This window comes from Nyctibius grandis, chromosome 22, assembly GCF_013368605.1.
Source record: "Nyctibius grandis isolate bNycGra1 chromosome 22, bNycGra1.pri, whole genome shotgun sequence".
NCBI classification, from domain to species: domain Eukaryota; kingdom Metazoa; phylum Chordata; class Aves; order Nyctibiiformes; family Nyctibiidae; genus Nyctibius; species Nyctibius grandis.
The window spans coordinates 5,278,991-5,294,674 of record NC_090679.1 but is presented as its reverse complement, the minus strand read 5'-3'; the positions used below and the strand labels follow the sequence as shown (position 1 = coordinate 5,294,674).

Here is a 15,684-nt window from a genome sequence, read left to right as displayed (position 1 = left end):
TGCACAGATCCGGCTGCAAGGCAACGGAGCTTGTCTAGAGGAGCCTCACACCACTTTATAATGAAGCTTTGCCTCAGCAAACAGCACATTTACTGGTGATGGACCAGACCTTAACTCTTTCTTGGGCAGAGGCATCAGGCTTTCATTTAATTTCACCGATTCTCCCTCTCCCGCCTCTCTACTATTTTCATATAATACAGAACAGCTTCCTCCTGCATGACAAGTGTCATCCTCAGCTTCCTCATTCAGACCCCACATGATCAATGATTTCACTCTGTTGTAATCAGGAGAAACAGGACCCATGCAGGAAAGAATTTCTAGATACTTAGAATCATAGAACCATGGAATTGTTTTGGTTGGAAAGGACCTTTAAGATCATCAAGTTCAACCGTTAACCCAGCACTGCCAAGGCCACCACTAACCCATGTCCCTCAGCACCACACCTACACGGCTTTTAAATCCCTCCAGGGATGGTGACTCGATCACTGCCCTGGGCAGCCTGTTCCAATGCTTGACAACCCGTTCCATGAAGACATTTTCCCTGATCTCCAGTCTAAACCTCCCCTGGCACAACTTGAGGCTGTTTCCTCTCGTCCTATCACTTCTTATCTGAGAGAAGAGACTGACCCCCACCTCGCTACACCCTCCTTTCAGGCAGTTGTAGAGAGCAACAAGGTCTCCCCCCAGCCTCCTTTTCTCCAGGCTAAACACCCCCAGGTCCCTCAGCCACTCCTCATCAGACTTGAGCTCCAGACCCTTCACCAGGTTTGTTGCCCTTCTCTGGACTCGCTCCAGCACCTCAAGGTCTTTCTTGTAGTGAGGGGCCCAAAATTGAACACACAGCTCCATGTATATGCCCATTTTTGTTGCTCCCCTGGGTTGTTCAGGTCATGAAGGACCTGAAACTCTTTAAGCTTCTGAAGAAGGCTCTGAAATAATGTGCCGTCTTCTTCATATTTAATTTGCTGACACACATTTACATATATTTGTATTTATGACGGCAACATGTACAGAAATGATAACTGCAATTTTCTGAAGATGAGATCTTGCCCAATAACACCTACAAATGCGGAGCTGAATGCAGTCACCTGGCGGGCACTGCTGCCCCAGAGCGGCCCTGCTCGCTCCCAGGCCATCAGCTGCACCAGGTACACGAGCAAGCGTTCAGCAGCCAACAGCAGTAGCACTGTCTGCATTTTTATTTCACTTCTTCTGAGAACTGCAGAGCATTTTCCAGATGTTAGTTAGCTTCAAAGCGTGCTGCTGAGATACATCAGCTTTACCACCACATTTTACAGAGGGGCTGACTGAGGAACAAAGTCTGTATGCAAAGCCACAGTGATACAGACTGAGCCTGGGCCATCCCCTCAACTTCCTCAGCTCCTTCCAGCCATCACCCAACCTTGGTCATGCTGTTCCTAGAGACATGCATTCCCTTCTACTGCACAGAAGAAGCTGGTGGGGTTCAGGTGGACTTGCATGTATTTATCATGCAGGTGTCAGAGGGAAACCCATGCTATGGTACACCCTCCTTGCTCCACCTTCGCCAAAAGTCTCACCATCTAACTGGCCATCAAAAAGCAACGCAATGGCAAAACAGAGCACAGCAGCAGAACTGATCAAACGTATGGATTTTTTTATTTTCTAGGTGGAAAATACCCTATTGGGAGAAATGGAAACGTTTTGTTTCAGGAAAATGACTTCTCAGGTCCTGTCACAGACCCACTGCAGCGCAGCGGTGCTCAGCTGCCTGAGGCGTGGGGCAGGCACAAGTCCTCATGCTGACGCAGGCAGAAAACAAGCTCTCAAGGTGGGGAGGGAGACATTAGAAAGGAAGGGGGTGGGGGAGCAGACAAGCTATTTCCTACTTAGTTCAAAGCAGCAACCTTGCCACTGTTCTCTCATCTTAAACGTAGAACATCACTTTATCTGGTTCAATAATGTTTCTCCTGACACATTTGTTCTTTACAAAAGGAACTATTGACAGAACAGGCAAGAATAAAGAACTGCTTTTCCAATAAATTAATTCTTCAGAGCCTCTCTTCCTTCTGAGCCTCTTTCTCTCTTGGGTGGAGGAGGAAAATGGTGGTCAAGATAACCCTAATTATGAAAACTTTTTCTAAAGGAGGCTGGAGACGAAGCTGCCTTTCCCTTAAAAGGGCTTTTTTTGCCGCTCCATGTTGTCAATAGAGAGCATGTGCATCATTGCTGGTCCCGTAACTCACCTCCCTCTCCCATACGTTGGGATGAATATTTTACTTTGCTGCAACTAATCACATTTTGACATAAAGAACATCGTGTTAACACCAGAGACAGCAGTATGTATTCCTTTACAAAAGATTTAGAATGGTCTAAGAACATATACGGCTTTTAACCAAACACTTGGCTGGTCACAACACTCGTGTTTTCCATTCAGATCTGAAAAAGATTTAGATTTGAATTGTTTAGCATACAAAACTTGGTAGGTTTTTATAGCTCTAGCTTCAGACAGTCTGCTCTTAGTTTAGGAGCTGTGATTACTAATTTAAATGTCCTTTGGAGTTCTCAGTTCTTTCATCATCAATTCTTCCTATATCAATAAACGGATCATCATTTACTAATAATATTAGGAAGATTTAAATGCTGCAAGGTTATTAAATACCTTAAATTTTAATCTATTGTTTTAAAATATTTATTTTACTAGAAAGCCTTTCAGATTGGTATTTTCCACGTTCAAAGCTAGATTTTCCAGACAAAAATAAGAAAACTATAGCCTTTATTTATTATGAAAGTGAGAACCAGCCCATTATTCCTGAAATAAATATTTAGCTGTCAGAAACAGCAAATCAATTGAGATTTGCAACATATAAGAGTTTAAGAATCACACGTCTTGTCCCCCTGCATTATGACATTACATTAGACTAATAAAGAGCTTTAAATGAGTTGTTCTGGAGCAGTAAAGCACGGAGGGTTGGTGCTGTGGCTGATGTGGGCAGCACCCTCCCAACCCTCTCCCATCCTGCTGCTAATTTTCATCACATGTATAGGAAGAGGAGAGGAGCTGTGGAGGGAAGGAAGGTGGGACAGAGAGAAGAGGGCATCAGACAGAAAAGAGACAGTCCATAAAACCTTCTCAACAGCCTTTCTGCTCTGAGCCGTCTACCCTCAGACCAAGCTTCTCGTTCAGCCTATATAGGCTAGATTCCTCCAGATTTCTGTTCACAGAATATAGCATTTCACCCTATTTATACATACTTCCAATATACATATATGTAAACCAACATTAGTAACTAAAATATCATGATTCAATAGTTCAATTGGGTCTGGCCTTTCTGTTTCCTTTTATGAAAAAATTAATGTATAAATGGCTAAAAAACCCCAGTCCTGATGTCATGACGAGGCACCTGGGTGACACATTGCACACCATGAACTAGTATATGCCTACAGCTGATGGACAGAAATATGATTTAAGTGTATCCTTCACAGGGTATTCCTATCAGGAGAGTCTTTTCTCCCAAGGTTCAGAAGTGATGGAAAAGGGATGGCTATAGATGTGAAAAAGTAACAGTCACAGGGAGCGTGGAGCTTGGCATTTTCCTGGATGTGTCTTTAGAACTGGCCAAAGGGCTGAGTGTGGGAGAAGTCACTTGAAGTAGGTCCAAAATCACCAGCCAGCGAAAATAATAATGAAATAAGATTGTACTAACTTATGTCAAACCTGACTTTGTATCTGAAAGAGAAACATGAGCACGTACACAAATTGATACATTTAGGATGACAGCTTAATGCTAACGACAAGCACCTGCAATGTGCCCATCACATTTACCGCACCAGATCCACTGCAGTTTTCTCTTTTCCACTGTTAAAATAAACTGTCGGGTGTTAATAGCACAATAATATAGACCAGTAGTGCAGAGTGGACTTCCCAAAACTAAACTTTACTTTGATAATGTCCTACCTTTAGCCAGTAGTGAACTGCCTTTCAAGCAGCTGACAGGATCACAAAGCAGATGTTTGTGCTACACCAGGGAGTAACCGCAGCAGAGCTGGAACACGGGCAGCAGCTACATCCTGCATGCGAGCTTCACAGCAAAAAGACCCTGCCCTACACTAGCACGTTTTCAAACAGCAATTTTAATGTCTTCCCTCTAGTGCGAGGGCATACTCTAACACGACAGAGCAGGTTCTTTTCAAATTACAGCTGCATCTGAGTTTTTTATGTGAAGGACTATGATACTCGGTCCAGTCTCACCTATCAGAACTGGGTCCGTCTATCCTAAGGGAGATTGTGCTCCTGGGTGAGCTGGCATCCATCAGGGATGGAGAACAGATGCTGGCTTGCTGCTACAGTCTCTTCTATAGTAAAGCAGCAAGTCTCACGGGACGGAGCAGTTTTGCCTTGTCTAAGGGTTGGCGACATCAAATACTGGAAGCGGAACAGTTAACTGCAGCAACGCTGAGGATGCCTGATGAATGAAATACCTCCTCTTTCTGCAGGGAGGAGGGGATATGTTTCATTAATTATTACCTTGCAGGGTGTGCTGACTTGCTTCTGTCTGCTGAATTTCATGTAAACCCTCTGTTGAATGTCACATACTCCTGCGCTGCCTGAAGTGCTAGGTTCTGTGTTGGATATCTGGTGTAGCTGACAGATGTTTACAAACTCGTGTATCTGCACAGCTTCTTTCTGCCTATCCATCTGTGCTCCCTGATAGACAGCAAATTATTCCACCTCAGGCTGGAATAATTTAAGACTGTGACATCAACTCTTAATCTGCATTTTCTAGCTGGTAGCATTCAGAGATTTTCAGTTACAGATACCAGACTATCATTTTAAATTAACCTAAGCTGTTTATTTAAGATTCAGCCATTTCTAAACAAGTGGCCATGACTATACAGCATTACAGCTCTTTTTAAAGATGACAGAACTGTGATTAACTGGGACTTTCAGAATGCACAACTTGTCATAATTCATAACAAAAACTTCAGGTTGCTTTGGCATAGAATGTTGAGCTCTTTAAAAATCTCATTAAAAAATTAATACATATTCCCCTCTGCTTTTAGCACTATATGAAGAAGCAACAGCAGTTTCACCTACACCAATGCCTTCCAGCAAGAGTCAGGAATGTAAATGGTCCTATGTCTAAATCTTTCAGTCTTCCCCTTAACTGACAATAGGACTTAAGTGTGTGCATCTTCTTTAAGCTCCTCAAACATGAGCCTTCACCCTTCTCATCTCCAGCTCCTGAGAAATTCACCAGTGCCTTCCCTTTGTATCAAGTGCTGGGAGTTGACACACAAAAAAAGCTGGAGATTTGCAATGTTGCACCTGGATTTCAGCCTAGGAATTGGGATCTTTACCTGCTGGATCATTACTTTCCTGAAATCTCTATTACAGGAAGGCCTTCCAAAATGCCAGTCGCATTGGGAGGGAAGACAAAGTGGGAAAATGCTATTACTGGAATAATAAAATAATTTTGTCTAAAACCAATTTGAGGCTAATCTCAAACTTAATTTACAGAAATGTTCCAGAAACATAAAAAGCTGCACATGGAGGGAAAGGCTGAGCACACGATCAGCTCTCAATCTTTTGTCCAAAGAACTTCAAGGTATCTCAGACTGAGCGTGCATTTATCCCTGACCCCGAACTAGACTCAATCCCAGCACTGAGTGGAAGTGTGTTCAGTGCAACCCTCGGGGCACAATCCCCACAGGCCGAGGAGCAAGTCCTTAAACTGGGCTCAAGCTTGCTCTCACCTGCAAGTCAAGTCCAGCCTCACATCTCTCACACAATCCCCCTGGCCTTGCAGCAACACGAAGAGATGTGTAGGTCTCTTTTACAGGAGCCCTGATGTTGCCTGCCACAAGGCAGCTGGGATTTGCAGGCAGCTCGAGTGTAGGCTCAAACCGGGTGGATGTCTGCCAGCAGCAGACCCAGAGGCATCCCCCACACAGCAACAGTAACCAGTAGTACAGAGAAAATTAGAACCAGGGTAATTATTTTACCCATATTTACCTTAGTTGAGCACTCATATGGAGATAATCAGCAGGGACAGGGAGGCAGGCTGGGCTTTTAAGCCACACCTTGAAGGAAATCAGAGTTATAAGAAAGCCAGAAGCTCGGCTCTACCCACTGTTCAAGGATCGTCCACAAAGCAAAGCGACCTACTCTGCTGTACTGGAGCGGAGCAGCGTACTAGCGCAGAACTTAAAAGGACTAATCCAAGTACTAATTACCCATTGCCTATAAGATTTCAAACTTCTTCCGTGTTCAAACCGTTCATAAATGGATTCTAATTTCTTCCGTAGAACAATTAAAAGTATTTTTGTTATCCTGATGAACTCAACTGTAACCAAAGCTATTGCAAATAAACACAAAAGACAGATGATAAAGATGGTAATAAGCATATTGCTACTGTGTCCTGGATAGTCACCAACACTTCTTAGTGTTCATCCCTCACAACAACAACAACAAAGGATAAGAGCACAAGGCCGTTTCATGCAGTCATCCAAACAAAATGCACTGAATATTATATTTCATACTAAATACATTACCCTGGCAGTTTGACACTCAACATTTCAATAGATATTGCGTCTCTCTAACATTCTGCCTGAATTTCTGCAGATGGACTTTTAAGTATCAATGGAAGATTAGTTTACTTGTCACGCTAAAAAGATTTTAAAGAATAGTTGCACACACTTCATTTTTATTTTTTTTTATTTCTTATTTTTTTAAGGGGAAACGAATCATGACTTCAGAAACACGGTTACACTGAAAGGTCAAATCCCGTGTTGTGTAGTAGTCCTTTGTGTGTGGTGATCTTTCAACAGCTAAACTGTCTCGTCTCTGATGTGCCCAGCAAAGCATTGGGAAGATTTGCTGAAACTAAACTAAGCTAACCTAAACTATACTAAGCTAAGCTGACATAAACTAACAGTTTTCCCAAATCTCATCAACCGGCTGTGATATTGGGATTTTTTAAAAATGTATTTTATTTTATTTTTAAACTGTGCAGCTTCCTGGAGACACGTAACTACACAAGAATCTCAATTTTCAGCAAAAAAACCCCAACAAGTAAACACCAGGGAAAAAACCCCAAACTAAGGTTTGTGGTTCTCATGATTTCAGAAGACACCCTGAGCACACAAATATCTCTCAGGATCCCAAACAAAAACAACAGGAAGTTATTAGCCTCGGAAAAATGCGGATTTTGAAGTTCAGTTCCAGAGTCCTGAAAATCAGAACTCTGCCAAGGTTAAGTAGGACACGTATTTAACGTACACCAGTCGTTGGCGAGTTTTTGACAAAGAAACAGCCCTTTTCACCTGACACATACCTCTCTATTTGCTCAAAACGAGCACGGACTGGGTCAGAGCGCCGCGGCAATCGCCTCGTCAGGCACCGCATCTCCACACAAGCATCATCTCCTCCGCTATAAGCTTCGACGGGCCACTGCTATCGTATCCAACAGCAATTAAGCATCCTCGTAAGCTGCTGCTATTCTAGAATTTTAAATTTTTTTTTTTTTTTAAATGGGGGAAGGGGAGGGTGTTTGTTCACTGAGAGCGAGTGTCATTACTCACATGGCAAATCTGCCAGTAGATCATGCAATGGATTGTTACCTTTCCCTATCCATTTTGTAAAGATATTGCTTTCTTTCCAGACTGCAAGCATCACTTCTAACTGGATTTTGAATTATAATGTGAACTTTACAAAATTATTGGTGCTATTCATATCGCTAGTTAGATTCTACAGAACGGCAATATTTTTTGCCCTTCCCCAAACCAGCACCTCTTCGTGTTTTATATGAAACAACCACAGCCAGCAGAAATCGAACATTTCCAAGTAATGTAAAGTATTGCATTGCACCGAGTAAACAAGGAATAAAACATTTTTATACTTCTCCTTAAATTTACTCGCTTTTTGAAAATATTTATGCAGCATAGAAGACACGAGGTTATTGAGAAATACAGCCAGTTCCTCTTGTTTAATTGAAACATTTATGCTTTTTGTTCTGCTACCAAAAAGCAATGAACAGTAATAATGCGAGATAAATACACAAGAAACTTATAGATACGATTGTAAAACAACATCATCCTAATGTTTTCATTTAATTACCCTGAAATGTATTCTATTTAATATTCATTACTCAAAAGCCAATTTAAAAGCGAAAGAGGTGAAGGGACTTATTCAGAAAGACGGACTGTCATTCACTGCAATAGTTATCTAATATACAGAAGTTAATAAAGCAGATTAATCTACAAGTCCCTTTAAGCCATCACTGAGTTTAGAACAACTGCCTCTTTGACCTCTAACCCTCCCGCTGCGCACCAGTAGCAGGTGCCAGCTGCACTAAAATGATGGCTGACGCGTTTTAAGGCAAAGTCTTTTCTTACTTTGCTTCTGACCAGCAGCTGACCCTGTAGGAAGGATTGTTTCATGTGCTGGCCTAAAGGCTACATAAACCAGTAACGGATAAACAAAAGCATACACGCACCAGCTGCCTAGCCCGAGGGGGCACATCCAACACTGACACCTCCAGCAGTTTGTGCTGCGAGGCCAAATAGCCCCTTTTTGTTTCCAGCCATGAATTCTGTACAATACTTGTTACTTCGCGGAACTAAACTTCTCTCTGTCCCTAAAACTGTTTGTGTAAGCTATAGCACAGCTTGAATGATTAAGAGGAGCGTCCCAATTTGATTTAGCGCCATTATTAAGAGCGTGAAATCTTCAGATACATCGCTAATGATGATGTATTTTAACATTAAAAGTCTTAAAATTAAATTACTTGATTCACATGACAACGAATCACAACAAGGCTTTAAACAAAGCAGAATTAGAGAAGACACTAAGCTCATTAATATTTTTTGATTTCTTAATTGACAGCACTCGTAGTGAGAGCTATAGGTTTAGCAACATACTTGAGACTGCGGCTGCTGCTGCCTTTCGGCACGCGCAGTAAGAACTACGTATAAAAGAGAAGTAACCATATTTTTCATTAAGATAAGATGGCTTTGACATAGTTATTTTGCTGATACAAATTACACAACCACAAAAACAATCACAGTAATGATTAAATGCAGTTATGTACATGGGAGACTACTAGTGCAAATGTTAACATATTTAAATGGGTTCCCTTCATTAAAAAAATTATATATGATATTAAACCATCAATCAAATCGAAACACTAGAGTCTAAACGTATTGTCACTGGTTAAAATAAATGACTTTGAGACTGAATTTTGGCTCACTCAATATGGTGCCTTTTCCGTTGCTTAGCCACCCAAGTCTCTGCTGGCTTGGGCTACAGCTGGTATAGCTCCATCCCTTTCAATTAATAAAGAAAGTTATGATAGTATTGGATAACATTTTTAAATCGTGCTAAGGGGCTGCAACCAGATGCCCCAATGAAAATCCCTCTCACTGCTGTACCAAGCCTTTCAAGGCTCAAGCTGGCAAAAGCTGAGCACTCTGGTCCCAATTCAGATAAGCCTTTAAACACATTTAATTTTAAGCACAGGAACAATCGCACCTGGGGGTTTGATCTGCTCTTAAATTAAGCATACGCTCACATATATGGCTCAAGGTGCTCAGGTACTCAACATCTGGCACAACTGCCCTCTGTCAGTACAATTCAGATTTCTTTTTGTGCTGTGCTTATATGCAAGTGCTTCTGCATGGGACACGAAGCATGCATTATAAACACATCTCCTCTTCAGGGTTTTATTTCAATTACCGTGTGTAACTCTACACTAGCTGTATATGGCACTGAGGTTTATCTAAAAAACAAAAACATCACTGATTTTACTACATAAAAGGGAAAAAAGGAAAGTAGCAATTTATAATATGTTTTTATTTTAGTAATGCCACTTGATTTTTCATTGCACCTGGCATCTGTTTTACATTTGCTATGCAGTGCTGCTGTGCTGCTTCGTTTAGTGCATCTTCGTCACTCAGTGAAGTTCTAAGCCACAAGCGCTCAGCTCCCATGAGCTTTTACCTATCGCCCTGAAGCCACACACCCTATTACCGCAGTGCTGCCCCCTCCTTGCTCCCTTTTTCAGCACTACCACACTCACCATCACCCACGCCCTCAAACTTCTTTGTTCACCCACACACCTTCCCACCTACCTACGGCAACCCTCCTTTCCTAGGGATCCCTCTCCAGCCCACGTGCTCCACCACATTCCCCTACAGCAACAACCGCCAGCTCTCCCCACACCCCTGCCCATTTTCTTGGGAACATTTGTCAGAACTACGGGTGAAAGATGCTACAAAACTGATGGGTTTTTGGAAAGAACTAACATGAATAACACTTTACCATACCAGAATTGCACTAACAGCCTAATGCGTACAGTTCAGCAAGATAAGCATTAACAGAACATAAAGGTAGCATCTTAAAACCAAAAATTACACTTTCATTTATAAAGTGGAGCAAAACACTGGCTTTGCCTGACAACCCCAGAATAACAGCAAAGTAGAAGCCTTTCAAAATTATTTATTAAAGTGCTTATAACACAACATAACGTAACAGCAATAGTTGAATATAATAAACTTAATACTGCTTTCTATCCATATATCTCATATTACTTTACACATGTTAATTCAGTTTAGTTGTAAGACACCATCATGAAGCAGTTGTTTGCAGATTAAGCTCAGCCTAAGTAGCTCGCCTGGGGGAACAAAGCCCGTGGCACAGCAAAAAGCAGGGCCAAAGCCAACAGCCACTGCACACTTTAGAAGGATGCCGTAACTTGCTCCTAAACATTAAGTTGTTTCAGTTTTGCGTTTTCTATTGCTCCAGTCTTTCTACAGTCACATCAACCCATTAAAAAAACAGAGCTGCCGTAGGACATATGTAAGCAAACAAAATAAGAATTAATAGGGTTTAATGATACAACTGTGCTACTCTAGAGGCTAATGCAGATGCAAGCCCCAGCCATGGAGACACACCTATTCACCCAACTGCATTCAGATGCTGAACCGCCTCAGTTAACAGCAAACGAGCGCTGAGCTGTGAGCTCACCCGCGGAAAAGCACTGACATGATGCTGCTGCTGTTACTGATGACAACTACCAACGTGCCCCGCGTGCAGGCACACGCAGCGACAGGACCCCCCAGCCTCTCCTGGGAGGGCAGGCGAGGAGCCCAGAGAGCCTCCTCTGTCCTGGGGCAGAGAGAACCCGGGCACTGCGCAGCTCCCCCGCGACCGGCCCAGCCCGAGGCGGGCTGATCCTCCAGTGCCGGTGGAAACTGTCATCACCCAACTACTTCCAGAGGCCCAACTTGGAAGAAATGTTCTAACTAGTAAATAATTGCAGTTATCTTTGCATCAGTTTAGTTTAAAGAGCTGACAAACCCCTCTAAACTCGAAGCACAATTAGTCATTAGGGTCTAGTTTTTCAGCACTGTTAAGCAATTTGTAACCCATTCCTTTTAATAGGGTTATGCATTACTTAACCGACACAGATGTCTTGAAAACTGAAACCGCTGGTTAGGAAGCAGCAACCTTGTTCATTAGCTTCCATGATAGTCAAATCATCTATAAAACCAGTGTTTAATGGCCAGCCGATGAATAATCAATGTCTCACTTTTCATCTGAGTGTGAAAGTGAGAATAATCTAATACACCATCCCCCTGGTAAAATGCGAGGCCTTGGGTTCCGTTTCTATTCAGGGCTGATTTATAACCCAATGGAAACCTGATGTAAACATATGATCAATGAGTCCCATCATGGCTGATAATAACCCCCAACCGGCCCACTCCCTCATCTCAAAAGCCATCCCTTTAGGCTATTAGTTTCGTCCAGCTAATCCTCTCTACTATTTCTGCCTGCTGCTTTTACCTTGGCCATCCGTTCAGTCCAGCAGACTCAGAAGTAATTTTATACGCAGCAGAGAGCGGGTGGAATTGATTTTTCACTCAGTGCTCAGTTCCCATCTGAATAATTATCAATTTTACTGCCTCATAAAGGGAAGAGTCAAAATTTCAAATCAATTCAAAAGAGCTTCTGAGACTACAGAAACTGTGCATGAGAATAAAGGTCAAAGTTGTCAGTGACCTCGGGAGATGATGTCAGATATTAGTACACTGAGTAGTTGACATCAGAGGCACTCAATATGATATGACTAGTGCTAATGCAAATCATATTTATGCTGACTACTGGAGACCAGCCATTAATATTTAAGAGAGTATGTGAAAGCCTGCATTCAAAATAAATATAATGTATTCCGCAGAATCTGAAGTTAATAAAGACAGATCACTGCCTGGTCACATGCTGTGAATTGAAAGATTACTGCATATTAACAGACAAAGTATCACATCAAGATTGCCACAAATGCAGGGAAGTCCAGAGCCCAGGTGGCTGTTCTGTCCTTCACGTTCAGATCATTACACGAATGGCACAACACCGAGCAAATCTGACATACCCAAATGCCACCTTCACTGCTAGTTTCCACGAAACCCTTATTAGGCAAGTAAAACGTGAGAACTTGTAATATGACAAGGGAATCATCATATTCTCATAACGATGTCAATAATAAACATCATTAATATTCTCACAATATGCTATGTACTGCCAGGAATCTATTAGCTACCATTAGTTACTTTTCACCTTCAATTAGAACAGTAAACAAATATAACAATAACTGTAGTGACTGTCTGTCAGGTTTTTTCCAAATGACAGTGTACCTATTAGGGGAACACCAAGACGATCACACTAGCCATTTGCATTTTGTTAATAACTTCTGTTTTCATTAAAAGCCTCCAGACCTGCGAAACAAGTTTCCTGAAACGGCATCTTTGCAACTGCATTAGGAATCCAGAGATTCTTGTAAATATGTATTTTCAAATAGTTTAATGAGATTTTAAGGGAATGTTGTACGGAGCAAATGTGGAGATGTGTGGCTATGAACATCCTGATCTCCCCGTAATGTACTTGGGCTGTGATAAACCTGACGGAGCTGGGAAGGGGAAATCTCTCCTCAGCACTGCAGCGGCCACTTCCTTTTTAGAAGCATGAGATTTAATTTCTATTGTATTTACCTTTAACAGAAAAAAAATCCCACTGAGTCACCTACTGCAAAATAAAATATTCAAACTCGATAGCGTACAGCCATTCAATTTACACATTTCATTACCAAAATGTGTGGTTCAATGCCAGAAGTTGTTCTGCTTCCTCCTAAAATGCCTCAGAGAGCTTTCCTTCCCACTTATCTATAGAAATGTATTGATGATTTCACACACCTCCTTTATGAGCAAAAAATGAAACACCAAGTTTTAAGATACTGTACAGCCCAATATAGTATCTATGCTTTTCAGTATGACAAAAAAATATCTTCAATCTTTGGCTGTCATGAGAACACGGCTGAAGGTACTCCGGGTTGCATACCAGCGTGGGGAGGTTTGTTCTGTTCCTAAACAGCCAGTGCTACCCTGGTGTTCAGTACCACAAGGTTTGAAAATGAGGAAAATTCAGAAATGTAACAATACCCCATAGAAAAGACTGCTAATTCACCTGCTGTAGAACTTCGGGGTTCTGTTGCATGAAATGAAGAAATCTCTGTCCATCCTGTGAAATCTCTCTACCTCTTAGAGTCTTCTTGCCTTCTTTAGCGAGGTGCTTGAAGAGGTACGTGACAATGTAGTCTAAGCTAGCGCAACAGCTGGAGGAGATGAGTGTATCTGCATAAAAAATGAAACAGTTTTGAAATTGTTTCCATAAAAGAATAATTAATAATGACATTTTATAGTACTCTGAGAGCTCAACTTTAATAATCTCTTTGACATTAGGCTGATCGCTACATTGACAAGACTATTTTTGATACACGAGTTGACCAGCTTTGAAGACTGCTTTTATTAACACACAGCGGTATTAAACCTTCACTTCTGAGTAACCGGTTAGCTCCACGTACTAAAAATCCTGTGAGCTCCAGTGAACTTCATTCACTCCTGTATGAATGCCACCGTCCCTCTATGTACTGGAAAGTGCAGGATGAAGGTGGAAATTTTACTGCTATTCAAGTCTGACATTCAGAAGGCTCCAGATTCCTGGAAACTAAAATTCGGTTTTGATCTGCATACTGAAAAGGCAAGGTTAAATCAGTAGAGCTGTTGTCCAGATTTCTCTCAAGTAGTATTTCACAATGTTTCTCTGCCCCAAAGAGCTTACAATCAATGTCAGGTGGCAAACGATGAACGAGGGCCATTAAAGGTAGTGAAAGGGTGATCACAGAACAGCCAGTTAATAATTTTGCTTAACAACTAATAATTCAAGTAGGTTGAAATACATTAAATATGGCTGGCAACAGCACAACAGCAGTCACTAACAAATACTTCATAAATGTCCCCAAAACTGAAAGTCATGACAGCAGAGGAGGATGCTGTTGAAAAGCAGAAGCAAAAGCCACTTCCTATCTTTACTTACTGTTTCTATAAGTAAGGGAGATTAAAAGTTTAAACTATCTGCAGAGTAAATACGTCTTCCTGATTTATGTCAGTTATTTTGTCGCTAGGTGTTGCCTGCTGTGCCGCTGCTGTGAGAGAGGATTGTGCTCACTTCCACACAGCAGCACACGGTAAGAGCGTGCTGGTCCTTGGTTCTCACGCACGCTCCCGAGAACAGCGGCGCACCCTTCCCCTGCCCAGCTGCTGTCTCCTCCTGACACCCGACGTACTCCTGGGCCCCAAAACCAGCGGCTGCCACACAGACACTTACAACTGCGCTGCCTCCCAGCTCTGGCTTTGTAGTCCCGGCCAGAGCCACGTGTTTAAACAACAACCGGTTCCTCGCAACACCACCACCAACCGAAGCTCCTTGTGTACGTGCAGTGGTTTAACCCGCTGGGTGCGAGGTTCAGCCCTAGCTGATCCTCTCTGCGAATTCAAAGATCAGATCCAGGCGAGTGGAGCATTTAGGACTCCATCCTGTTGCCGCTGACTTCAGCTAGAACTTGTCTAGGCCTTTTATAGTTCACAGTATTTATTTTAGATGGGCCACTGGAGTAAGGGATGTGTGGGGGTTGCAAAAGGAATTAAACTGTTAAAATGCTCATTCTGAGGGAAAAGGGATTAGAAGGATCCAATTAAATGTACCCTGAATTCTTTAAACTATGCTAATTTGGAGGCCTGCCAACCTCGCAGTGTTCATTTAAACACATCCCTCTAGACACTGAAGTATTTTGATCTGTGTCTGTTTAACTCCTTAAGCTCTGTGCTGACACTGTTAACCCTTTGCCATCGAAAAACTAATTGTATTTTGCTAAGTGTTTGAAATAAACACTAAAGAAACATTTATAGGCAAAGAAGATACAAGTGGTCTCCTAAGACTTGATCTTCCAAAGCAACCAGCTGACTCAGCAGCAGGAGCTGAAAGCGATCTAACAGCTCACAGAAATGAGCTGGAGCATCTCCACTCTGCCTCCACTGGACCAGTGGGCTTCTAGGACTGAATTCAACAGGGCAGGATCTTAAGACACATTGCCTGAACAACGCTGAGTTCCAAGTTAGGAATCTCACCGAAGTAATGACCACAGAATCTGGCACCCATCATGTTCTCAACCGAAACAGTCCTGCATATAAACTAGAAATGCAATTCATGGTGGAATTGAATCACCATCAATAACAAGTGAGAGATTTGAAAATACATATTTCATAGGAGGGCTCTGCTGTATTTCTAAACCAGTGCTTAACTCTATTTCTTTTTAA

General features: G+C 42.1%; 1 protein-coding gene across 1 annotated transcript in view; it reads right to left on the bottom strand.

The window, feature by feature from the left end:
- RANBP17 (RAN binding protein 17) overlaps positions 1-15,684 on the bottom strand; it is a 163,258-nt gene that overhangs the window by 10,013 nt on the left and 137,561 nt on the right. The window contains exon 25 of the mRNA XM_068417218.1: positions 13,496-13,662. Within this exon, the coding sequence (XP_068273319.1) occupies positions 13,496-13,662 (167 nt within the window). The remainder of the gene's footprint in view (positions 1-13,495; positions 13,663-15,684) is intronic.